Below are 27261 nucleotides of genomic sequence, written 5' to 3' on the forward strand. Positions count from 1 at the left end.
TTGCTAAGTTTCAAGAAATTCAATGAATAGAAGATGGTTGGGAGTAAAATAGATCTGCACAAGAAGCCTTTATGTAGAAAACCATGATTTAAATCTAGTCTTACTGATTAGTGATTTAAATCAATTTGATTTAAATCAAACCCACCCTGGAAGCCAGGGTGGTGAACTTGAACCCAAGCCTGCCCAGTCCTCATTCAGCACTCCAATCACTACATTGGGATGTTGGTTGAGGGCTGGAGGGAGACCTGGATTGCTTTTTCTACTCAGCCATTAAACGCATGGATTACCTTAGGCCAGTCACTCTCTGAGGCTAACCTACCTCACAGGATAGATTACGTAGGTAACCGTGTTGGTCTGCAGTAGAACAGTAGGATTTTAGTCCAGTGGCATCTTAGAGACCAACAAGATTTTGGAGCTCTGACTCTCACAAGCTTATGTTCTGAAAATCCAGTTGGTCTGTACAGTGCCATTGGAACATTTTAGTATTTGGGAAGTTAATAGATAGTGACTATCACTATACCATTGTGTTTGTTGAGTTTTAGGTAAAGGGAAAGGTAGTCCCCTGTGCAAGCACCGAGTCATTACTGACCCATGGGGGGATGTCACATCACAACGTTTTCTTGGCAAACTTTTGTTATGGTTTGCCATTGCCTTTCCCAGTCATCTACACTTTACCCCGAGGAAACGGGGTACTCATTTTACTGACCGCAGAAGGATGGAAGGCAGAGTCAACCTTGAGCTGGTTACCTGAACCCGGCTTCCACCAGGATCGAACTCAGGTCGTGACTAGAGCTTGGGCTGCAGTACTGCAGCTTCCCACTCTGCGCCACGGGGCGCCTTGTTGAGTTGTACAGAAACATATATATTGAGGTGATTACTTTGTAATGTTTTGGTAAGGCATGTTACTGGACCTCATGGAAAATGATCCAAAGATTATTGTGATGATTTTAAGTGTGTGTGTGTCTTTAAATGCTTGGTGTGGTACAGATGAAGAGGGTGAAAAAGCGGGATGAGTGAGTGAGATGATGGGTTGATGACTGAGAGTGTGGGTGGAGTGAATGCAGTTTTTAGTTACTGAGTGGAGAGAAAAGATTCAGTCTGGGCAAAGCAGGCAAGCTGTGTGGAAGCCTGAACTTTGTGTTTCTGTGAGACAACTTTCATTCTGTCTGGAGCAGGCAAACTGTGTGCGCACCTGAGAGAGAAAGTTTGTGTATATCTGTGTGACTGAGCCTATGAAGAGAAACTTTAAGAACTGATAAGTATCTTTGAAACCATCAAGCTTAATTAACAGTATGAAACCACTATGCTTCTTGTAAAAATAAAAGTTTATTATGGTTGTTGTGGGTTTTCCGGGCTGTATTGCCGTGGTCTTGGCATTGTAGTTCCTGATGTTTCACCAGCAGCTGTGGCTGGCATCTTCAGAGGTGTAGCACCAAAAGTTTATTTTGCTTTTTTTTATCCCAGAATACTTGTTATTCCCATATCCCATTCCTATCCATCCTCAGGGCCACATAAATCCCACAAAGGAGCCTGACGCTTGGGCATGTTATTAATTTAATTTAAGGAAAATTTAAATTAAGTATTTTGGAATATAATTCCTGGTGGCAGCAGTCTACCCAGAGGGTGTAAGAGAGTTAAAGGCAAAATCTAACTAAGGACAGAAAGGTAGTTGTAATAAACATTCATGCTCAGTAGGCAGTAGAGTCCCCAGAAAGGTGCTCATGCACCCCCCCCCCAATGCAGTTGCATCCCAGTTTTCAGTTAACTCCAAATAGAAAAAAATTTCATGTGCCTCTCACTGATTTTAGAAATTGCAAAATGGCAGTTCCTCATACTGACACACTTGCCAAGTGCCGGCTTAAGACCCCACCCCTACTGGTGAAATGTCCATACAGGAAACAGAAAGGCACATGAATGTTTTGATGGCAAATCCTTGCTGTCAAAATGGGCAACGTTTTAGGCAAAACCACAGTGACAGCCCCATTCTTAGTAATCGGGGGCTGAAGTCTAAAAGTATTTTTGTCACTTGTTGGGCTGATGCAATCCCCTTTCTCCATCGCGTAGGGGCCACTTGATGCATTTCACCACACATCGTTCATGCAGAGGCAGGAAGAAACGTATGTTCCTTCCTCCTGTCACCCACATGTTGCTGTTTCCCTCCTGCTTGCATTTACTCCACCTTATGCAGCATCACATGAGAGAAGGGGAGAGAGTACTGTCTGTGTGGAAATTGAAAACTCTTTCCACCCCTTCCCCTTTATTCTGCTGCTTGTGTTCTCTCGGTTTCACTCTCCTCCAAGCTCTCTCTTGGCTTTATCGAATTCTTCAGCCGGCGCCCTGGCCCCCTCTGCCAGTCATGCTCTCCAGAAAGTAAACTGCGGCAGCGTTTGTGCCACCACACCATGGCTGGTCTTCCACTTCGATTCCACTTTCTCACGCTTGTGATTGGATCCACTCTTCAAGGTAGGTTGAATTTGGTGGGGATTTGATGGTCACCACTTAAGGAAAGCCGGGATGGAGAGTCACCTGGTGCAAGCTTGTGGGCTACGTAGGTTCAGGGATTGGACTTTACCTTCTGCCAAGCCTGGAATCACTTGTTCTTCAGTTTTCTCTCTAAAAGCCTGGTTTGGGGGACAAGGGGAGGCATGCAAAGTAAAAAGTGAGAGAGAAATGGTTTTGCAGACAAATCGCTTTACATAAGAACTATGTTTAGTTCACCACAAAGTATCTCTGTAAAGCTAACCGAGCCGTATCAGTAGATGTTCCACAAAACTCATGCATTTCATTAATATTTGCTCACTGTCATTGACTCCTAATGCCGTGTCATTATGAGTTCATGAAAAGGTTTCTTACTGAGGTTTATTATTTTTGTAATGTTTCCTTTCCAAAGCGTGATAGATTTGAAACTGTAAGCCTGTCCATGTTGGGAGTATTTGGATTATGAAAGCGTAGAATGGTATTTTTTTCTGAACTGATTTCATAATAATTCTGCAAATTAAACAGATCATGCCAACTGCCCATCCATCATTACACCCTGCCTCTGGCAGAGGCCATTCCTGGGCTTGGTACATGGGGAAAACCAGAATTTTTTTCTTGGCGTTATTCATTCTTTGTGGTGCTATTTTCAGTCATTTATCTTGTCTTTTTAATGCTTCTATACCTGCATTGGTGTAGTGGTTAAGAGTGGCAGGACTCTAATCTGGAGAACTAGGTTTGATTCCCTACTCTTTGAAGCCAGATGGGTGACCTTGGGTCAGTCACAGCTCTCTCAGAGCTCTCTCAGACCCACCCACCTCACAGGGTGATTGTTGTAAGGATAATAGTAACACACTTTGTAAACCACTCTGAGTGTGGCATTAAGGGTGGTATATAAATTGGTTGTTGTTGTTGTTACATGCCTCTTCACCCTGAGCTTGGCCTCAGCATTCAACCTGTAAACTCAACTACTATGTGCCTTTTTTATTTTAAAGTTTCAGGCCTGCACAATGTAAAACAATAAAAGAGAGGAGACTCTGAGCCTGCACAGAGGGCATTTCCCCTCCCTCTGAGCAACCATAGCCTTTCAGCTTCCCAGTAGTAGTTATCACTTTAACAGCAGATTGAAGAATAGGCATTTGCAAGTAGTAATCGTTGCTGATTTGCTGATGTACTTTTTATGGAGAATCCTCAGGACGACATTGTCAGCCAAATCCTGTGTTCCATTTATCATTTTCCCATCTTTTCCTGACCTAACTGGTATTTTTTAAAATCTAATATGTAATTGCAACATCAGGCTGTCATATTGGAACAAAGTGCCATTAATTCTGCAGGATTATTTTAAACATTCCTCCATTCCTTCTGCGTCCTGTTTATTTTCTGTTATTTTCTAGCTGGCTGGTTTTCTTCTAGCCTACATGAATCGATTCTAAATATTAGCTGTTGTTTGTGAAGCAGAGGGTAGTCTTCTTCAGTACTGTTTTTCACTTTATAGTCAGCCAAGGTCACTGCTGATTTTTTAAAAAAAGTTTTATTTGTTTATATTGTAATAATGCAGTTATAAAATAATAGTAACAAAATAAATGTAGCCATGATTCATTATTTTATATTATATGATTGCTATTTTGTAATTGCATTATATGTCAACAATAAATGATACAATGAAAACAATATGACTACAACTTGGAAAAACAGTACTTAACCTGCCCCTTCCCAAGAGCTGATTATTAACCATTGATCTGTGAATTCTGAATGGCCAGCTGCAGTCAAACAGAAAATAATTAATTGGGCTGCAAACAAAGGATCAAAAAAATTGCAGGGAGAAACAGAACCTTTGCTTAACGAGGCTTACTTTTCAGTAGACACATTGCAGTACTGCCCAGTGTATAATTTACCATTCTTGAGTGAGGGGATTGAACAAGTGAATGGTGGCTTGGCTGCTGAATGAAGTGGATTCTTTGGATCCATTCCAAGGTTTCAGGCCTCGTCACAGTGGATGACCTGTGCTTGGAGATGGACAAGGGAGTATGACCCTGTTAATTTTCTTGGACTTCTCAGTGGCTTTTGATACCACTGATCATGGTATCCTTCTAGACTGTCTTTTGGGGTTGGGACTGGAAGTCACTGTGTCGTGGTGATTTCAGTCCTACCTTGAAGGTATGGTGCTGGGGGATTGCAACTCCACCCCTTAGCCTCTATCTTATGGGGTTCCACAACGTTCTGTGTTGCCCCCCATGCTTTTCAACATCTGTGTAAAACTGCTGGGAGGTCATCCAGCAATTTGGGCTGAGTTGCCACCAATATGTACATGACACTCAACTCTTATCTCATGCATGCATCAGCTCTCTGTGGAAACTGAACTGGGTCTGGAAGAAGTTTTGGAATGGATAAGGACTAACGAGCTGAACAGAGGAGCTATTGGTGGGAGGACTGAGGATATCTCCTTTTCTGGATGGGGTTGCATTCCCCCTAAAGGAGCAGGTTTATAGCCTGGGGGTGCTGCTGGACTCAGTCATCCTAGGATAAACTGGTGCCTGCAGTGGCCAGGGTGTCTTCTACTAGCTGCAGCCCTGCCTGGGCAGGAAAGATCTTGCCACTGTGGTGCATACACTGGTAATGTCTACATTAGGTTACTGCAATAGGGTTGACAGAGTGGTACTTACAGCCTCAGTAGGGTCTGGCTTTTTGGGGTCTGTGTCAGACACCTTGTCAACATGTCCTCAACTGGATTCCTGGACATCAATTGACTCAATACACCCTGCTGCTGGAACATCACCGGCACCAGCAGAAGAAAGCAGACACTCAGGTATATGCCTCCTCATCTAATCTGCATGTCGTTATAGCAGACGGCCATCTGGTGTCTCAGTCCAGTAGGGATCATATTGAGCCAGACGCATAGTTTGTGAAGTAGGGTCATCTGGGGCAAATATATGCTGGCCTTTGGACTCCACCTGTGGCTGTGATCATCAGCGTTTGTTGGTCAGTCCTCAGGTCATGGTCACACAGCCCAGCAGAGTGGTCAGCCTCCTGTTCATTGATAGCCCAGAAGACTTCTATACATGATGGGATGCATTGTGTCAGAAGAAAACTTGCAGGAAGAGTATCACAATGACTCCATTTTTAATGTGCTGATTTGAGGGGCAGCGCCTGTGGAGGAGAGCTTAGTGGGGATGTGTTGTGTCACCCCCTGTGTGCGTGCTTTACCTACTCTCATGTCACCAGAAAATGACATAATTTCTGGCACAAGGCAGAAACAACAGACTGCGCCAGGGCCGAGTTGTCACTATGTTTGGGGCCGAGTTTCAGAGACTTGGCTTTGGCGTAACCCTGTCACGGCAGAAATTATGTCATTTTCCAGTGATGTGGGAGCGTGCACATCCATTTTGGCCACATTCCTCCTGGGCAGAATGCCTGTGGTCAGGCTGGTCCCCCACATCTTGGACCCCCACGAGCCAGCTGAGCAGTGGCAGGAAGTGGGGGAACTAGGGGTGGGGGATCCCATGTTCCTAGTAGGAGGCAGGCAACCCTACTATAGCTTTTCAGGGGAACTCCAAATGAGAAAGGGGCAAACAGGCACCCTCCCTTACCATTTCTGATAGGGAAAACAGCATTGGAGGGAAGGCAGAAGCCCCTCCCCCCTGCAGTGCCTGGAGGCACACTAAGAGCTAAACTACACAAGATGAATTATACGAGGACACGCAAGTGAAGGGAGACACAGTCGGGAAGCATAGTTTGAATATCACCTCTTTCTACAGAGCCCGCAAAGATCGCTCTTCAGAGGGTTTGTTAATTTTCCCTTTGCCTCCTGTAAGGCTCCGTCAATTAATAACAAACCTTCTGAAAAGTAATCTTTGCTGGCTTTGTAGAGGGATGAAATTAACAAACCCTCTGAGGAGCAATCTAGCCAGCTCTGTAGAGAGAGGTGAAATACAAACTAAGCTTCCTGGGAATCCTGGCTAACATTGCGTCTCCCTTCACTTGAGCGTCCTCATGTAATTTGTCTCGAGTGGTTTAGCTGTAATGCAGCTGTAATGGAGAGCCAAACTGTAAAACCAGGACGCCTACATTTCCCATCAAAACTTGAGGTAAGCTGACAAGTGTCCAACCTGTGTAAGGCATCACTTGTAGCTTGGCTCTGAGTTCCATGCAGCTAACCCAGTTTCCAGGTGTGTGGGGGACTGATTTAGATCAGGACTGTGGTGCATGGAGAAAATTTGCTTATGCCTCCCCCTGCATCATTTCCTCTGATCTGAAATGGCCCCAGAAGAAGTCACTATTTACCCCACCCATATATAGAGAGCCTCCAGAGGGGAACTTGCAATGAATGTCTGATTAAAAGTTCTCATAGCAGACCCAGACACAACCTGAGGGCTTTGTAGTGTGTAGTTAGCTGTTAACTGCTCAGCAGCAGGGCAGCAACCTCACCAGCAATTCTTAAACTTAGAGTTCTCCAACCATGAAGTGGGTCCTCAGGCTTCAGAGCCTGTTACCACCTCTGTGAAGGCATCATGGTGATATAAATGCCTCCAAGCACAAAGAATGTCTTTCTGAATACAAACAGGGAGGTAAGGGGGTAAGGAGGAAATTATCCATCCCATGAAAATATATCTCCCTCTGATTTGCAGAGCAACATGCCTATAAGAAACTCCTGATCCAAGACACAGCAGTCCCTCAAAAACTACATTAAACCAAGTTATTCAACTGAAATCCTCATTCTGGGGAAGGACTGCTTTGTTATCTAGCAGCCGCCTTTGCCCTTATCAGCCCCAGATATTTCAAAACACAAGTTCATCCTTCCTCTTTTGCTTTGCACTGCTTGATCCCAGTCAGCAGGGAAACGAACTGGGATGGAGAAGGCAATACGCTTTCTTGCATAATAAAAAAGGGTGGGTGCCTGACTGAAGAACTTTCGTCAATTAATCTCATGCATTTTAGTCAATTAGTTAATTGATTAAATTTATTTAAATTTGCCTGTGAATAAAATACTATTGAAGGCGGGGGGTAGGGGTGTAGCATACTTTTCTGCTTTTTATATTGAGAATCAAGAGTTCTGACTCTCAAAAACTTACACCTTGAATTCCTTGTTGGTATCTAAGGTGCCACTGGACTCAAATCCTGCTGTTTTACTGAAGACGAACATAGTTACCTACTTAAAACTGCTTTTTATGTTGATACACATATGTGCACTCCCTCACACTCGCCAAATGCCAGCTTATTCACAGGGCAAGGTGGCAGGATGCAGGTGGGCTGGCTGGCCACTCTCCCGGCATGCAGGAGGCAAGGTGGGTGGCCTGGGCAGGCAAGCGAGCACTGGAGTGGGGGGGGTCTCTTGCGGCTCCTGCATGCACAGCCCCAGGTGTCCCACACACAAAAATACAGGACATTTATATTTCCGGTATTTTTACTCCATTTCCCCTGGACAGTCCAAGAAAATACCAGACTGTCTTGCTGAAAACCAGACACCTGGCAACCCTAGCAGATTTACACCCTTCTAGTTTTGTATTGAATTGTTAGTGTAAGCAGGGCTTTTCTTCAGCTGGAACGCGGTGGAACGGAGTTCTGGAACCTCTTGAAAATGGTCACATGGCTGGTGGCCCCGCCCCCTCATCTCCAGACAGAGGGGAGTTTGGATTGCCCTCCTCGCCGCTCAGCAGCTCAAAGGGCAATCTCAACTCCCCTCTGTCTGGAGATCAGGGGGCGGGGCCACCAGCCATGTGACCATTTTCTCCAAGGGCAACCCACTGAGCTCCACCACCACTTTTCCCAGAAAAAAAGCCCTGAGTGTAAGTGTCTGTATTTTAAAAATTAACAATTTTAAAAAATCTTCCACCTGAGTAATCAGGGACACCTTTTTAGTCAAGATATATGTTTTCTTTTTTATTGATTACTTTGACCCAATAGTTGTCAAACTTTCTTGAAGTGAGACCCACTTCTAAATGTATGGTGCTTTGGGGGACTCATTTGCAAAGTAGCTCCACATGACTTTTCCCCTTCCCAGCAGAAAACATATTAGTTTATTTTATTCATGGATAAAAGCGTATTTTTAAGCAACAGGCTTTATTTCATGGCCATTTTGGACATTTTGCAAAGGCAAACTCAGATTTTATCCTCTCCCTCCTCTGCATATTCCTTTGTAGGCCTTTCATTCTACTGGTACCAGTCTTGGTTAAACCAAAGATTATCCTCTCCATTCATTTCCTGGGCCCTTGCCCGTATTTAAGGCAGAGGCGCTTATGAGTAGATGCAGAGAGTAGAATAATGCCATAAATATTAAACGAAAAGAATAAGAGAATGAATTCAAATGTTGGTATTGTAAACAGAAAGAGCTAAATGAAAGAAAAGAGATATTGATCAACAGAAAACAACAGACCTTGATATTTACGGTACAAATACAGAGAACTGGGATAGCAGCAGGTTGCTGTTGTATGTACATACAATGGCAAATACAACTTTTTTTTTTGCTCCATAGTGTGTGAATAAGCTCAACTGGAGGGAGATCAGAGCCTGAGAACCAGAAGAGAGGTGTCTGAATAGCATTTTAGTTTAATTTGGAGGGTTGAAGTGAGAAACCTATCCCAAGAACCACACTGCTGTTAGTTGCTCACCTTTCAACAGAGTGTGAAGTGGTTTCTATAATTAAATGTGAGAAAGATGAAGAGATAAGAATAGAGTTTCCCTCTCCTTCTATGGAAGAACACCCTTTTCTTCAGGTGGGCCCTTCTTAAGATTCCATCATTCACAGAGAACAAGCATGAGCAAAGAGAAGACCCCCTGCGCTTCTATCATCTTGCAAAAAAGTGCAAAACAGAATTGTTCAAGAGAGTATTATTGTAGAGCAAAGCTGCAGTGTAGTGGATCTTCTCAGGAGGTGCCTTTTATTAGGGACAAAGATTTTCTTACACTGATGGTCTTGTTGTCTTAAACAGAAATGTTTGCTCGTGTTGTTCTTTTTCTATTCCTTCCCTTCTACAGTCCCATCCCTAACTGTATTATCTTGTTCAAACTTGGAATCTTTGCTGTTAGATTCATATTTTTGTTATCCACTTCCCGACTGATTGAAAAGTTTGATTATACTTGAAATCTGCTTTGAGTCCCAGTGATAAAGGCAGAACAACGACAACAAATAATCATTCTGAGAGTTTAGCAAGAGCTTCCAAAAGTGGTTCCCTCTCTTAAGATGGTCTGTCTGGTAACAGTTACATAGTGGGCTTTAAGTCCAGTCCTTTGGGATGGCTTACCAGAGTGGGTGCAGAAAGTACCATAGTTCTCTTCTTCAGATGCATGGAGAGTATGAAGAAACTGGCCACCTATATCTCTCTTCATATGCTCCATGCATCTGACAAAGAGAGCTGTGCTTCTCAAAAGCTTATGCTACAATAATGTTGGTTAGTCTTAAAGGTGCTACTGGACTCTTTATTTATCAACATAGATTCACAAAGCAACAACAAAGCTAACAGCAACAAGTTGCAACCAGACGAAAACAATATAGTAGTTCATCAACAAGGTAAAACCACTACTCAGGATATTAGAAAAGCAGCCAGATCTTCCAAAACAATTTACCCTTCACTGAATGCTCTCGGAAATGTGTTACATTGTAGAAAGTTATGGTTCTCGAAAGCTTCTGCCTTTACTGTTTTGCGACTACAGACTAACACGGCTAACTCTTCTGGATCTATGTTGATAAGGTGGGATATAACATTTTAAAATACACTTCTGGGTAGCAGTGTGAGTGAACAAGATCTTGGAATATGGGTGGATGGGAAGCTACATTTGAGGAGTCAGTGTGATGCAGGAACAAAAAAGGCAAACACAATCCTAGGGTGTATCAACAAAGGCATAACATCCAAATCACAGGATGTCGTTGTCCCACTATACACCGTGTTGGTCAGGTCCCACCTGGAGTATTGTGTGCAGTTCTTGAGGTCTCATTTCAAAAAGGATGTGAATAAATTGGAATGGGGAGAGCAACCAGGATGACCAGGAGCCTGGAGACCACGCCCTACGAGGAAAGATTGCAGGACCTAGGAACGTTCAGTTTGGAGAAGAGGAGGTTGAGGGGAGAAATGAGTGCTCTCAAGTATTTAAAAGGCTGTTACTTAGGGGAGGGAAAGGAGCTGTTCCTGTTGGCAACAGAGGACAGGGCTTGAAACAATGGGTTTAAACTACAGGAGGGAAGGTACTGGCTGGAAGTTAGGAAAAACTTCTTTACATTAAGAGTTATAAGCAGCGGAATCAGCTGCCTAGGGATCTGGTCGGTTCCCCATCATTGGCAGTCTTCAAGGAGCAGCTGGAGATTGGTAGTCTTCAAGGAGCGACTTGTCGGGGATGCTTTAGGCTGTTCCTGCATTGGGCAGGGGGTTGGACTAGATAGGCTGTAACTAACTCTGTAATTTTACAAAAAATAAACAGATAAATATAATCTTTCATCATATCCTTGATTGCCACGCTGATGGGCTGTGCGAGAGGGCCAAAATCCTTTGGTGTTGCCCATTGGCAATGGCATTGGTAATTGGCATTGGCAATGCCTCACCTGTTGTGGAATGGCAAAGAACAAAGTTCTCCCAGAAAGTTCCAACTCCCTGGACCAATCTGGAATTGGTGCTGATAACAATGCCTGGGTTGAGAGGGAGTGGAGTCAGACTGCTCTTGCCACACAGCTCTTCACAGAGACAGCTTCATACAAGGGTTCTTAAGGAGGGCAATTCTGTCCCTCATCTTGTTCTGGCTGTCTCCTGTGTTACAGATGAAGCTGCTATTTACATAGTCAGATCATTGCTCCATTATGATCTTCCATTGGTTTTTGCCTTTCCTTGTTCTTCTACTTGAAATCCTTTTACCTGGAGGTGGCAGGAATTAAACCTGGAATTTTCTGTATGAAAAGTTTATGCTCTGCTATTGAGCAACAAATGTCACGCTCAACATTTATTGCCATCATCAGCTGTTTCCACACGTCTTACCTGCCTGTGGAACATCGCGCGAAAGACCCGGAAGACACCGTCTTCTCGTGCAAAATCGGTGTCTTCCGGCGAAATGGAATCGGCAAAACGGTGTCTTCCATGCAATGTTCCGCAGGCAGGTAAGACGTGGAAACAGCCACGTTCGGGACTTCTATTTGTTCTGCTATATACTAATTTGTTGCTGTCATTCAAAAATGCTGTTATCTAATTTTTTTTTCTAATGCTTAACTTTTTAAAATCTTGAGCTTGGAAATTTTACTGTAAATAAGAGATTGGTGGACAGGGGTGTCACAGAGCACACTGTTATCCATAAAAAGATTAATCTTGTGAGCCTGTATTTTGTTGATGCCCCCTTAATGTTTGGATTAAGCCAAAAAGGAGACAAGAGGCATCTCCTCTAAATTCCCCTCTGAACCAGGAAGTAGGGTGTCTGGAAGTCGTTTCAGCTTTTCCTTATGCCACCCTCCAGCATTTTGCAGATGGACAAATGGGCATGCTTGGTACAGCCCATTTGTCTTACCAAAGATCACTGCCCCTGTACCCAAGCTCCTCTCCCTATGCCTGACCCAAGGCTCTTTTTTGTTCTTTTGGATACTGGAACCACCCTCTGCTGTACCAGTTTAAAAGCCAAGATGATGGATACATAGATTTTGTGTTTGATTGTTCTTCTGGATAATGATATATTAGTAAAATAGAATGTTCAGACTCTGTCGTATAAGAAACAAACAAACAGGGTATCACAGTTCAAGATATACTTGAGTAAATCCAACGGGAGTTGAATGAGGTCGTAGATTCCTTGGGGTTGCCAAGCACATACCTGGAACCCCCTGGAGACTTTGAGAGGCAGGCACAGGAAGGAGGATGTCATCAATGTGTCAATGTCACTTGTGGTTAAAACCCATAAATGACATCACCAGCGCTCAAGGATTTTGTCACTCTCAATGGTAAAGAAACCATCGAGATAAACAAAATCATCACATCTGAGTTTTAGCCGGAAGTGATGTCACATCTGAGTTTTAGCTGAAAGGAGGGTTCCCAGGCCCCTATACTCTCCCAGTGGAAGGAGGGTACCCGGTACTTACCGGGATTCTTCTCCTCAAGCACATGCGCTCCCAGCGCCAATGTGGTGATGTCACTTCTGGAAGTGAAGTCGTCATGCCAGCCAAATGAAGCATGGGAGCACTCCCACGGCTGGTGAAGCAACTTCACTTCCGGAAGTGACGTCATCACGTCTGCTGGAGAGCTGCCGGTGGTGGACGATCTCTGGGCAGCCGGAAACCCCCTGCTGATTGCCAGGGACTGGTGGGCAAGCAGATAAACCTTCAAGAGATACTGGGATCCCTAGCTGAAAGTGACATCAATGTCTCTGTCCCCCCATTTTCTTCCTCTGCTCATTTCAGCACTGGGGAGGAATGGGGGGTGCTTCAGCAGGAGTTTGCCCCCAAAAGGAGGCAAATGACCCCCTAATTCTGATGTATAAATTGGACTTCCTGGATAGGAAATTTTAGGGGGGAACACAATTTCTGATACTTTATCTGGGTTAAAAGAACTTTCTGCAAATAAATGAACCCCTAGCTTATCAGAAAGAAGATTCTAGCCAACCTGTTTCTTGATATGTGGTTTTTCCAGAAATTGTCTAATACATTTCAGAATCTAATCTCCACCACCAATCTGAAGTGGTACTATCAATTCTTTCTCCTCAGAACTGTAATATATGTGTAGATTAGGCCTCGTATATTTGCCGTGATGGCTTGAAACCAAATTCATCCAAATGAATATGCCTGTTTAAAAAGTTCTCCTACTGGCAATTAAGGATAGTTTCAGGTAGGCAGCTATGTTGGTCTACAGTAGAAGATCAGGATTTGAGTCCAGTGGCACCTTAGAGACCAACAAGGTTTTCAGGGTATAAGCTGTCAAGAGTCAAAGCTGCCTTCTTCAGATACTGAAGAAGCGAGCTTTGACTCTCAAAAGCATATAACCTGAAAATCCTGTTGGTCTCTATGAGTCCCTCTACATGAGACGGTAAAGAGACACCCCAGCATGTGTTCATCAAGTGTAGGGAGACACAATGTTAGGTGGGAAGTATAGTTTAAAAAGACAGAGCCGGCAGAGATTGCTTCTCAGAGAGTTTGTTAATTTCATCGCCTCCAAGAAGGCTCTGTCAGTTTTACCTCTCCAGTCTAAAACTGTGTGGGATCACAACCAGAAGGCAGAGGGGAATGGAAATGGGCTGGAGCTGCCTTCTAGAGCTGGGCTTGGACCTGGAGAGGTTATAAGGGGCTGAAGTTTCCCTTCTGGCTTCACAGCTCCTATAGCAAAGGCTTTGCCCTACCGCCAGCTCTGTCCTTCTAATCTTTTTAAACTGCCCTTCTAACTCCTGACACGTGTTCTTCATGTGTCAGATGTCTCGTGTAGAGAGACTCTAAAGTGCCAGTGGACTCAAATCCTGCTGGTAATAAAGGAAGTAAAGATTTTTACTGTTCTTGTTCAGAAGGGAAATAGCGTGGCAACATAAGCATTTTTGTAGAGTCCCTGTAGGTTTCACAATGACTTGTGCTCTTGCCACGTTGCTGATATCTTGTCCTTTTCTAAAACCATATTAAAAATCTTGGTTGTTTATTTAGAAAATATTTACGGCATTTCTCCACGAAACCTACATGATGCAGCTTAGAGTGTTTAAAAATCTATTGCTTACCTACTGTTTCAGTAACCTTTCAGTTTTGGAAATCTCAGTGTACCCTGGAAATAGAGCAGGAGGGAGGACTGCATAGGTATAGTAATAAGCTAAGTTTGCGCCTGTCAGAGGTTTGTTTGTGGTATCTGAACACAGTCATCATTTTATTCAAATTTGTGTAAATCTGGATTGTTTTTGCATCTTCCCCATATCCTCAAGGACTTTTGATCAGACGTGCCATTTGAGGTCTGTGCTCAGAACTCCCATTCTCAAGGATGCAAAGGCCCAGTTTGGATCAGAACTTTAGTGCCTGGGGAGAAGGGGCATAAGCCTTTCCCCAAGGCCCTTTTCTCATCTAGAAATGCTGTGCGATGGAAACCTACTTGTAGCCCTCAATAGCATATCCCCAGCTGGTAAACAGCAACTTCCTCGGATGTTTCAGTTCAGGAAAGTGGCATATGGAATGAAGGCCCCTGTGTTTGTGGGAACTGAATTTTGAGCATGGAACTCGCAAGGAATGTCTGATCAAAAGTCATCATGATGGACATGGGGATAATGTAACATGCAATTAGGTCTTGGTGCAGCAAAAACAAAAAAAGGGGTTTTAAGGCACCCTAAAGACTAATTAATTCCATGGACTAGACCCTCTTTAATCAGATCTATGAAATTCAGTACATCCAGCCTTACTTACAGTCTTCTAAGGGCTCTGACTTCAGTGGATTTAAAAGGATGTAACGCTGCTTAGGAAAGGACTGTTAGTTTCTTTTGTTCCAGTTGCCAAAGAGGTGGTGGAACTCAGTGGGTTGCCCTCGGAGAAAAAGGTCACATGGCTGGTGGCCCCACCCCCTGATCTCCAGACAGAGGGGAGTTTAGATTGCCCTCCGCGCCGCTGAACTAAAGTCCCCTCTGTCTGGAGGGGCGGGGCCACCAGCCATGTGACCATTTTCAAGAGGTTCCAGAACTCCGTTCCACCGTGTTCCAGCTGAAAAAAAGCCCTGTATGTACACACTTTAGCCCTTTAACCCACTCAGGCTTTCCAGGACCCTCAGTAATCATTTCCACCTGCTGTCTGAAGTTTCAAAAAAGATAACTTGGTGTATAGGAACAGTTCCTGCAAGAGTGCTAGTAGCCCCTTTGGTTAGTTTGGAGCACAAGTGGAGCGCAAGTGAACAGGGAGGAATACATGTGAGTCTGTTCACTTGCCATTCAAGTGTAATTTGTCACTTCTAGCTTGGCCCTTAGACTCTCTTTGATTTGATGATGCATGAAGGTAGCAGGCAAATCTTGTGGGTGAGATTTTTGCTTCGACAATGGAATGTGCTCTTTGTATTGCTGGGACTGTCCCCTCCTCCATATTCAAAAGCCACCAATGCAGGGAAATTTCTAAGGTCAAAGTCATTCACTTTCTTTATGGAAACCCCTGAAATGTAAATTGTTGTTCAGCGTCCTCTTTGAGCCTGAGAACTTCTTCAGACATTTGAGACACATCTACTTGCTGCAAAGTAAAACCCAACACTGTCACAGCTTCTGTGGGTTTCACAGCTTCTTTAAATGTTGCCTATAGACCTTAGTCAGTGCATATAGAACTCAGTCACTGCTTCACACTGATGTGGTGTTCTTGGGTCTTCATTTCTACCATGAGAACATACAAGTCTGCTTCAGAGAGCAATCCTAAACAGGTCTGCCAAGAATCCAGGTCTATTCAAAGGTGCTTACTCCCACGAAAGTGTTCTTAGGATCACATGGTTGGTCACCACCTACCGTGTCATTTGGGGAGCCCAATGGCCACCCAAGTTCGATACTTCCATGGAAGCTTGCTAGGTGACTTTGGGCAAGTCTCAAACTCTCAGTCTACCTTACCTCACAGAGTTTGTTGTCAGGGAAGAAATGGAGGAGAATAATGTAAGCCACTTTGGGTGCCCATTGGGAAGAAAGGCAGGGTATAAATGAAATAAAATAAAATAAAATAAATGGTTGGCAGACATGATGGGCAAATCCACACTCACTCATCTTCCGCTTATCTTGCGCTGTCGTGGCAATCGCCTTTATTCCGCTACGAGGCTGTGCATCCTCACATCCACCCTTCTGGTGTGTCTTCATGGTGCAATCAGTTCTCCACACGCCACCAAGTAAAGCGTTACCATGGGCAGTTCCATCCTCTGCCATCAGAATTGATGGTGCACGTCACTTCCCTTTTTTTTTAAAAAAAGGGGTCAATTATCCGGTATACTGATATCTTGAAGAAGTGGCAATGTTTCCCGCACCTGCCGTTCACTGGAGATGACCATTGTGGGAAATACAGGATTGCTCAGCTTAGCACCTCGCACTCTTGAAAACTGGGGAACTCAATAGGGAAACGGTCCCCGTGTGACATGCGCATGCTCCGGTGACCGTTTCTTTTCCCGCGCAAACCGCTGCTCACTACGCTTGGTTTACTGGTATACCGACCATTATGCACTGTTAAAAAAAAGGGAAGAAAACGGATTTCCGCGAATATCACGTGGTTTGGAGGGAAGGCGCAATAGTGGTGCGGTGATGGCGGGGAACACGCGGAATAGGAAAGCATGTGAGTATCTGCATGAATAGCACGCCAATTGTGAAAAAGCCACGGAAAGAAATAGGTAGTGTGGATTCGGCCGATAATTTATTCTAATAAATAATAATGGGGGCCTCTCCTTTGGAGGTTTTTAAGCAGAGGCTAGATGGCCATCTGACATCAATGCTGATTCTGGGAATCTAGGCAGATCATGAGAGGGAGGGCAGGAAGGGTACATCAGTGCTTGGTTCTTGTGGCCCCTGTCCAGGGTGATGCCGATCATCACTTTGGGGTCAGGAAGCAATTTTCCCCAGGCCAGTTTGGCTAGGGATCCTGATGGTGTTTTGCCATCTTCTGTGCATGGAACAGGGGTCACTGGGGGTGCGAGGGGGGGACGTAGTTGTGAATTTCCTACATTGTGCAGGGGGTTGGACTAGATGACCCTGGATGTCCTTTCCAACCCTATGATTCTATAATTCAGTCCTCTAATTGTGGTTATGGAATTTGGAATGGGCTATATGCTCTCCCAGGTTTGCATGTGAGCTCTCCTTGGTAACTTGTTGTAACCATGTTTTAAGGATACCAAATGACACCCCCCATTGTTCTTGTGTCTTTAAGAGCAGCTTGAGCTGGAAGTATGTATCAGATTATCAGGGTTGCCAAGTCTCTCTACCATGAAACCAGGATGTGGGGGTGGGCTCCTAGTGCAGGGGGATGGCTTTCATGCAGACATGCTCAGCAGGCCCCTGATGATTGTCCTGAGAATGTTTTGGGGGAGACCCAGCCGGGCCCCGCAACTCCCCCTCGGTTCGCCACTCAGGTTGCCTCTTACCAAGGCGATTGTGTAGTGCAGACTAAACTCCCTAACTGTCCCTATCTAGAAGAAGTGAACTCTGTACAAAAGTAAAGTGCTTAACCAAGTCTAAAAGTTTATTGAATATATAGCAAAGGTTATAATTCAAACCACAAAGAAAAACAACTTAACACTAAGGCTTAAGAGATATATGTAGGCTAAAAGCTAAGGGTAAATGACACAGCACACTATTTCCCTCCTCCCTCCTGAGTCTGTAATGCCATCAGCTGGGGAAACTCCTAGGAGTCTCCCTGCCAAATGACAAGTGCAGCCATGAATGGATTTCGGCTCCCCTTTTTATGGTCTGAAATCGGGGTGTTGTGTCAAGAAAACTGCTATCATTAGGTCCACTTTGTCCCTTCCAAGGTACCAGCGGTCCCATCAATCAGAACAATTTCTACAAGTTACAGAAAGGAATTTCACACTCTGCCAGCCCAGGCTCCTCCAATGTACTTCAACGCAAGATAAAGAAGACCTGGGGCCCCTTATCTAAATGACCCGCTCTAATTTAAAGGCAAGGAATGAAGACCTTGCATACCGCTATGTGTCAATTTGTGCTAATTAACTCAGTGTTCTCCCCCTCTTCTCAGTTGGGCTGATTCTTTAGGAATTGACCCCAAACAGTGTTTTCATTTGTTTTGGACTGATTCCTGAAGAATCGGCCCCAGTGAGACACCATTGCTTCCGGTTTAAACCAGAAGTGATGTCTTTGGAGCATGCCCTGCAGCAAGCTCCAGCCAGCTTATATACGCACAACAAACCCACACACACACACACCGGCCAGGTGAGCGTTGGGGTGTGTGGATCCCCCTCTTCCAACGGGGCTGTCATCCCGATGATTATTCTCATCTCCACATTCCGAGAAGCTTCCCAATCTTTTTTTTTTAAAGATTTTTATTTTTTTTATTAGCTACATTGACTAACAATACAGAGGGGAAGAAGGGGGGCAGGGAAAGGAAAGAAGAAAAAAAACAGCAACATATAACAACACTACACTACACATAATGCTTTCCCTTCATATTGCCATTATTAAAGAATTAAAACTTTGTATGATATTGATGGACTGTTTGACCTTGCAAAATACAAATTACAATTCAAATTAAGTCTTCCTCCCCCCCCGGGCCTCGGACGCAATTCTCTCTGAGCAACTGCAGCCGCAGTGCTCGTTCCCTCCCCCCCCTTCAGACTTCGCCTTTTCTTCTTGCTTGGTGTCTTGCTGAAATTCTTGATTTTTGTCCTCAAAATCCCTTAGTTGATCTTCTGATGTTATCTTGTAAGCTTGATCTTTGTAACTGAACCAAATACCTTCCGGAAATAGCCATTTGTACTTTATTTCACGTTCTCTCAAAAGAGCTGCGAGCTTTTTATACTTAAATCTTCTTTTCCGAACTAAAAATGGGACGTCCTTCAGTATCTTGACTTTATTACCCAGAAAGTCCAGATCCGCGTTGTATGAGTTATATAGGATAGTGTCTCAGATCCTTTTAGATGAAAAAACGATGATGATCTCGCGAGGCAGCTGACGCTTCGTTGCATATTTTGAAGAAGCCCAACGGACTTCCAAAATGGCGCTTTTTACCTCTTCTTTAGTTGCCCTCGTGGGTGTCACCAATAGTTCTGAGGCCAGACCCCATAAATCCTCATTTTCCTCTTCTTTCATGTTCTGGAGACGCAAAATTGTCTGTGCTCGTTCCACTTGTAGCCCAATCAGCTGGTTCTCCGCCAGCTTTAGTTCTTTGTTTGTTGCCCTCACAAGTGACGCATTTTCCCGAGCAGACTTCTCTGCCCCCCCCGCTGCTTCCTTAATGGTTTTCACTTCGCTCTCAATTAAGCCCACCCTTTGATCTGTTTCATTCAGCTTGTCAACAAAGGGCTTTATGGCTTCGATAACCGACCTCTTCACCAAGTCCTCGAGCGACTCTCCTTTCCCCTGCAGGGCAGCCAAAATTGACTTGCCCAGAGCGGGACTCTGCTTTTTCGCTGCCATTTTAGGGGGGGGGGACCGCCAACCAAATTCTGAAACTCAGCGAGGGGGAAGAACGAGCCTTCTTAGCTTCAGATCCCACCACTCCTTTGCGTGCGCTTGTAGTAACAGAAGGGATTCGCTTACTTACAGGCTTCCGCCTAGTTCTGCTCTTTGCCGTTTTCCATGGCCCGGCAGCACTCAAGGTGCCGTGCACGTCTGCTGGCCTCCATAGGGACAAACGGGCAATTTACCCCCCGCATCGATTTCAGGGGGCTCTTCCCGCCGCGTCCCGGACCCTGCCTCCCTCACTGGGAGTCCTGGGGGCTAATCTTCGCAGATCAGCTGCCCGGTCAGGCTGCTCGGGTGCTTCCTCCCGGACCTGCGGAGAGGAGCGTCCGACATGGCCGAGAAAACGAAAACGAATCCAGAAGCTTCCCAATCTAACGTTTGTATATCAGGCTACCATTCAAGGAACAGAAATAGGCCAAGCAGATTTTTTTTTTTAGACAGTTAATGCAGAAGAGAGACATGAAAATTAACTCAAACAGATGCTCAGTAAACATTGCTCCTTGTCTTTTTGCAGGCCCTTCTCCATCCCTGGGGTACAATATCAACACATCTCCCTCAGCTGCAACTCTGTTCTCTTCCAACACCAGCACGCAGTTTGGATATGAGGTTCTGCAGATTGGAGAAGGCCCTGAAGCCAGGTAATAACGCCCCCCCCCCCCCCAAGTAGAATTCAGGTTGGTGGTTGTGTGAATCATGCCATTTGGAATTTTAGCTACTGGCTCTCAAATGCATAGGCTATCACTATTGTATAAGCACAAGTTTTCAGCTTCTCAACACTGACTAGAAAAATGTCAAGAGATTTGAGGGGCAGTGCCTGTGGAGAATGAAATTTGGGGAGGATGTGATATCACATCTGGTTGAGGCTGTAAGAATTTCCCCATAAAGACTAGAGGAAATTCATAGAGTGCCACTATAGAGGCCATTTTTTTCCTCCTGCTTTTATTACTTATTTAGAAAAATGTCATGCTGCATCTCTAGGAACATACCTGAGGTGGCTTACAGAATAAAAAAACATTAAAACATATTAATTAAAATCCACAAAAAACTGAGCCCTATGTAAAAAAATAAATCATAAAAACAGACCACTAACAGCTTAAAGTGAGTTTCCAGACTAAATTAGCATTTTTAAAAAATCAATCCTTTAACTAGAAGCCTGTGTGAGCAGAAATGTTTTGGTCTGGCACCTAAAAGAAAGCAATGTAGGCACCAGGTGGGCCTGAATAGAAAGGGCATTCCATAAGAAAGGTGCCACCACTAAAAAAGCCCTGTCTCTAGTTGCCTAGGCTTCCCAGTTGTCCACCAGTGGTGGACAATCTGCTGGAGGTTTGCCCACTAATCGCTAGCAATTGGCAGGAGGTGGCAAAGCCCCCAGCAATCACCCATCACTGGCAGGCAACCCAGGAAAGCATGCACTGGGCACGTCCCAAAGGGATGTCATCACGCTGGCTGCAGGCATGCTCCCGTACTGTGCTGGGGTCAAATTGCCTTGCTCAAAGTGCAGGAGCATGCCCATGGCCAGTGTGATGAAGTCACTTCCTGGAAGTAATCTCATTGTGCCTCATGGGAAGCATACATGCACTTCGCACTCATGCAAAAAAAAAACCTCCCGGTAACTCCTGCCACTGCCACCCCCTGCCAGTGGGGTATAGGGACCTGGGAACCCTATCGTCACCTCTGATGGCAGGGGCACAATGGGTAGAGCTTGGGAGCCAGATCTTAACTGGCAGGCTGGACAATACTGGATGAGGCATTCCTTCAGGTACCCTGGCCCCAAGGTATTTAGGACTTTAAAGCTGACAGCCAGTACTTTGAATTGTGCCCAGAAACACAATGGGCAGAGTGCAAATCTTTTAGCAGTGGAGTGATATGGTCCCAGTGTCCCACTCTTGACAATAGCCTGGCTGCTGCATTTTAGATGAGCTGAAGTTTCCAGACTGTTTTCAAAGGCACACCCATATAAAGCATATTACAATAATCTTACTTGGATGTAATAATACTATGGATCACTGTTAGAGTTGCCAGGCTATGGGAGGAGGTCTCCCACTTACAGCCACTGTTGCTTGTGACTGCTCTGAGCATTGGTGGGAAAAAAAATTAAACTCTGCTGACCTCTGTGCCAGTACAACTCCAAAGTGACAATGAGTACTTCTAGACATTTCTGGAAGCTCTATGGTAAAACCACAGAGTTTCCAGTGTTTCCTAGAGCTATCCACTACCACTTCTGAGTTATAGCTGGAAGTGACATGGTGACATTACTGATGTCACTTCCTTATTTCCCCTTCCCCAACCCTCCCACTGGTTGTCAAGCTTGGCCTGACAACTCTAATTACTGTGCTTTTCAAGGACTGGCTGTAGCTGGCTGTCAGCCAAGCTGATAAAAGCCACTACAGCATATGCCACAAAGGAGATTAGGGGCTCAACTGTAGTACCCCCAAGCTATGAATCTATTTCTTGCATGATTCTTCAAAGGCAGGGTTGTCAGCTCCAAATAGGGAAATTCCTGGCAGTTGGCAAGTGGAATCTGGCAAAGCAGAGGGAAGCTCAGCAGGGATGTGATGCCACAGAAACCATCCTCCAAAGCTGCCATTTTCTCCACAGGAACAGATATTTATAGATCAATTATAGTTCTGGGAGAACTCTGGCCCCAACTGAAGGTCGGCAACCTTAATTCTAGAATTGCTAGACTGCTGGTCTCAACGGGGACAGGGCATGGGAAGGGGAAGTCACAACGTCACTTTTGGGTTTCACTGGTTTTATCATAGAGTTTTGGGAAATTCCTAGAACATCATGGCATTACTTTCAGATTAAACCTGGATGTGATGTTGCTACTAATCAATAACCCTTTCCCCTTGCATTTCACCCCTGCCGGTCATTTGAGCACTGGCAGAGATAGGACAGCTTGTCCAGGAGTATTCTAGAGAAAAGCAGGTTAATGGTAAGCCTACCCACTTCTCAGTTTCTTCAGAACAAACAATTGAGGCCGGAGCAAGGGGAATTGAAAAGTCTAGTGGGACCCTCCCAGGAGTGGAAGAAGAATGATTATGGTTGCTTGTTCCCACCCACCTACAGAGCTTCTGTGCCCTTAACAGCTACCCACCTGCAGACATGTAGCAGATGCTTCTCCTAGCGTGGATACAAAGTGATTGGAAAAGGTTTATCTGCTAAGTAGCTGTTTATCAAGCAGCTATTAAAGGCACCCCAATATTAGGATAAGAAATTATTGGGGTGAGTATTCCCAAGTTTAAAGGGGTATCACCAAATCCCCTTAGCCTACACTTATGGAGGGGGAGGGCTTATTCTGTGTTATTTATCTCCCTGCCATGAAATGTTTAAATAATCGGTTTTCAAGGGACAGGCATTCTCCTCCAGGCCTATTGGCAAAAACAAATTTAGGTCTAGCTGGGAAGAGTAAAGAAACTGGCAGCCAGCGTCACTGGCATAAAATCTGGGAGCCCTGGTTACCCGGATGTTCAAGGAGAAGATTGGGTTCAAAGTAAAATGAGCAGGCATTTGGGGGTGTTGCATCACAGAGGAAATGTTTGTTTGGGAAAGAGGAATCCCACAATTGTGTCTTCTACTTTCACTATGGATTCTTTATCAGGCTCCATTTGATTAGCAGAGTCACTCCCGCCCACGGTTTCATTCTGTTAAGGGTGAAGAGGTATTTCCATCTTTTCTTCAGCTGTTTCATTGGCTGGAATGCCACCTCTTGTTCCCTTTTTGGTGAGACTTCTTCTTCTCTTCACGTAAGTTATAGGAAGTGAGAGTAAACGATTGAATGGGAGAAGAGATAGGAATAGGGTTTATTTGTTTTGAACATTTAAGTCTTGCTTGTTTATTGGGAAATTCAAGTGGGCTTAGTTAATTAAATCAAGTACCATAAACAATTAAAAACAATGTTGCAATTATAGACTAAAACATCAGAGATAGGGATGAGGTTCTTTAACAGCAGCATGACAGGCTGAAATACAGATGATACAGCTTTCCTCATTATTCCATTGTCAGGAAACGCTTTTCTGTGTTGAATCCTTCCTGACATTCTTCCGTTTAAGACACATGAGACTTTTCCCATGAAAAGGTGGCAATCCTGACCCTGGGGCTTGAAAACAAGACTTAGGAGTGCTTTGAAAAAAGAGGTCAGTTCTTTACTAATGCCAGCACCACCCCATCGATCCCTTCTGTTCTTTCTTTTCAGGATCATAATAGGGGCCCCAGGTGAGCAGAACAGCACAGGCCATGTGTACCAGTGTACGATGCAAAGCGAAGAGTGCCAGGATATTCCCCTTGCAGGTGAGGCGCAGTCCTTGGATAAAAGGGCATGAGTGATTTTTTTTCATAACTGGAAAGGACTGTGGCACTCTAACGGAGACAGCGCCCCAGGCTCTTCACTTTACTATGAACCCATGGACCACTGGCACTTGTCTGGGCTGCTGCTAGACAACAGTGCCTTCCTTTAAATCCCTATTCAGTCAGGACTGATACTGTGGAATGGCTTCATGAAGGAGGTTCAGAGAATAGGAAGGCATGAAAACCTGTTCTGTTTCCACGGGCTTTTAGCTGAAGTGTTGTTATGGTATGTTGAGGGCAGTGTTGCCATCACGCCTGGAGAAAAATGTCCTGTCCTTTGAACAGAAGCTTAGGGTCACTTTAAACATTACTTCCTTCATGAGTTTTCCAGGGAGCCAACCCAGGCTTGTGCAGACACACAACAGCTTTGGGGGATGGCTTCCTTTAAAAAATGAGAGCCCAAATGGGCTGGAAAGCTGCCACCAGGGGAGGGAGAGCTCCTGTCTTTCTCCCAGTCTTTTTTCCCTGTCCAAAAAGAATGGGGTGGAGGCAGGGCTTTTTTTCTGGGAAAAGAAATGGTGGAACTCAGTGGGTTGCCCTTGGAAAAAATGGTCACATGGCTGGTGGCCCCACCCCCTGATCTCCAGACAGAGGGGAGTTTGTCTGGAGATCAGGGGGCGGGGCCACCAGCCATGTGACCATTTTCAAAAGGTTCTGGAACTCCGTTCCACTGCGTTCCCACTGAAAAAAAGCCCTGGGTGGAGGAGAGTTTCCCATTTCAACTGCTCCTCATGGAGGTGTTTTGTGCACATCAGGCAACAGAAATAGGAAAGCTGTCCCCTTCTTCACTGTTTTTACACGGGGGAGGGTGAAAGCTTGGGAAAAAGGCAGAAGCTTTCCTTCCCGTGGTGGCAGCTTTCCAAGCCCATTTGGGCTCTCCTTTTTTTTATGCAAGCCATTCCCCAAAGCTGCTGTGTGTCTGCCCAAGCCTAGGTTGGTTTTGTAGAGAACTCATGAAGGAAGTAACATATAGAGTGACCCTTAGTGAGTGAATCAGGATGGGTAGCCGTATTAGTCTGTCTGTAGCAGCAGAAAAGGGCAAGAGTCCAGTAGCACCTATCAGACCAACAAAATTTGTGGTAAGGTGTGAGCTTTCGTGAATCACTGCTCACTTCTTCACTCAGTGAAGTGGGAATGAGCAAATGAAGGTAAATAACATAACCTGGTAAACAACATCCAATTAAGCCTTTATAAAAGGGATTTTTTTTCCTCCAGGCAATTGGTAACCCTGCATATTGCACAGCAACTGGATGAGTCTGGAGGGACCCCTTTGTGGCATCTGTAAAGGATGGTGCACACAGTACCCCCCCCCCGACTAGCCCCTTATTTGTGCCCATTCACTGGAGAGTTAGGATTGGGGTACCCTGGTAACATGGTGGGCCTGTCATGATGGTCAGGTGACGATCCTTCAGGATTAAGAAGACTTTGGTCTCAGTCAATTACTGAACAATTTGGTGTTGGGAATCTCAGCTGTTCTCAGACAGACATATATTTTGGACCTGTTTGGTCTCTGCCCTTTTTGTAAGATGGCCCTGGTCTAGTTCGTGCTCCTTCATGACACTCCCTCTAATGTTCCCCGATGATGTGCTCAGAGTAGGAATGGTGGAAATTTCACCTAAGTGGGGACTTTCTTGCTGAATGTTGTTGCTAACTGTGTAGAGTGTTGGAGGTAGACATGGGCACGAAACGGGAAAAAATCAAAACGAGAGTTTCGTGTTTTGTCGTAATCCACAAATTGTGAATTATGAAATTTCACAAAATTGACACAGTTGCTGAAACAATTAGTTAGTTTCATGATTTGTCAGAACCCAGGACATTTCAATGGCCCCCTTCATACCTGGAGATGCCAAACTTGCAGGGAGACTTCAGCAGGCTCTCCTCCACCCACCCACCCTGAGACTATGCTAAGGTGGGGTGGAGGAAAAAAGGCACCCTCACCCAAAGACCTTCTCACAGCAAGGCCAAGAGCTGGAAAGAAGAGGCTTCTTTCAGTCTCTTTAAAGCAGCAGCGGCCAAAAGCACAATCCCAAATCCTTCCACACACTCTCCCACTCCAATCCCAGCAACAGGTCCTCCTCCCTCTCCCTCTGTCTACTGGGACTGAAACACAAGGCAGAGAGGTGCCTTTTATAAAAAAACGCTGACATAGAGCAGAACAGGATGTCTGTGGTTGGCTGACAGACCTGCCTAACAGGGTTTGGAGGGGTAAGATTGGTGTGCCCATGGCTACAGAAGGCTCATCTCCTTGGTTGCCTAGGGGATTGACCCCCAGCTCCTGGCTATATAGGGCAGAATGGAAGCTCTCCAGATGGCTAGGAGAGCTGCCAATCAAAGGTAAGTGGGCTATGATTGGGGTTTCCAATGGCAACAAAAAGTCTGGGCCCATTGTTGCCTAGGGAATTAATGGGTCAGTGCCAGCCTGTCTGCAATAATGAATCGTTCACGAAGCCAACGAAACAGGCCCAAAAGTCATGAATTTCCTGATAATTTCGTGATAACTGCAGCCCCACAAAATGCTGTTTCGCGACACACGAAACGGCCCATTTCGTGACGAAATTTGCTTTGCATTTCGATTCATGCCCATGTCTAGTTGGGGGGCAGGGCGGGGGAGTTAGATATGTGACTACTTCAGCATTTGTGCATTTATTCCTATTCTCTTATTTCTTCACAGGAGGATCTGGAGTGTCCCACCTTGGCATGACCCTGGCAAGCAACTCTCAGAGATCTAAGATGATTGTAAGTGGCACGGGGGGAATACCAGAATGCTGAGAAGGGGTAGAATTTGAGCAGCATACATTGGATTGAGACTATTCATTCCTTTTAACATTTGCATGGCAGGGAGAAGTTAATAGATACAGCTTTTTCCCCTCATAACCTCCATGCTGAGACTATGGCCGATTCCAGACGGCCCTCCCCATCCCGAAATGTTGCGCGTCGTCGCGCAAAACGTCACACGTCGTCGCGCAAAACTCGTGCGAGAAAACGCAATGTTTCGCGTTTTCCGCGCGATGACGCGTGACGACGTGCAACGTTTCAGGATGGGGAGGGCCGTCTGGAATCGGCCTATGTTTCCCCTGCTGATTACAGTGAAGATGTTAAAAGGCTCAGGATGCGCACAAGTATGTTATTCTGACTATGTCTGGATCCTTTTTTTCTTTAATTTTATTTAGCTATAAGATAATATGTATTTGGGTAAATCACTGTATTTTTTAATCAGTTGATTTCAATAAGAAACATACTGTTGCCTGTCACTCCCCCCGCCCCCACTACCAGCAAAGATGAAATTCTCAGGGATTTCACTCCCTGTCCAAGAGATTCTTCCTTCCATGTTGCAGGGTGAAAACGTCCCTCTTTTACATGCAACTAATATTCTCACTTGCAGAA

The 27261-nt window shown here is 45.0% G+C and overlaps 1 protein-coding gene across 1 annotated transcript in view; it reads left to right on the forward strand.

Moving 5' to 3' along the window:
- Positions 1–2251: 2251 nt before the first annotated feature.
- The window catches only part of ITGAL (integrin subunit alpha L), a 65748-nt gene continuing 40738 nt past the window's right edge, over positions 2252–27261 (forward strand). Inside the window, exons 1-4 of the mRNA XM_054992814.1 lie at positions 2252–2463; positions 20045–20168; positions 23726–23820; positions 26549–26613. Coding sequence (XP_054848789.1) covers positions 2403–2463; positions 20045–20168; positions 23726–23820; positions 26549–26613 — 345 coding nt within the window. The 5' untranslated portion in view covers positions 2252–2402. The remainder of the gene's footprint in view (positions 2464–20044; positions 20169–23725; positions 23821–26548; positions 26614–27261) is intronic.

This window comes from Eublepharis macularius, chromosome 12 (genome assembly GCF_028583425.1).
Source record: "Eublepharis macularius isolate TG4126 chromosome 12, MPM_Emac_v1.0, whole genome shotgun sequence".
NCBI lineage: Eukaryota > Metazoa > Chordata > Lepidosauria > Squamata > Eublepharidae > Eublepharis > Eublepharis macularius.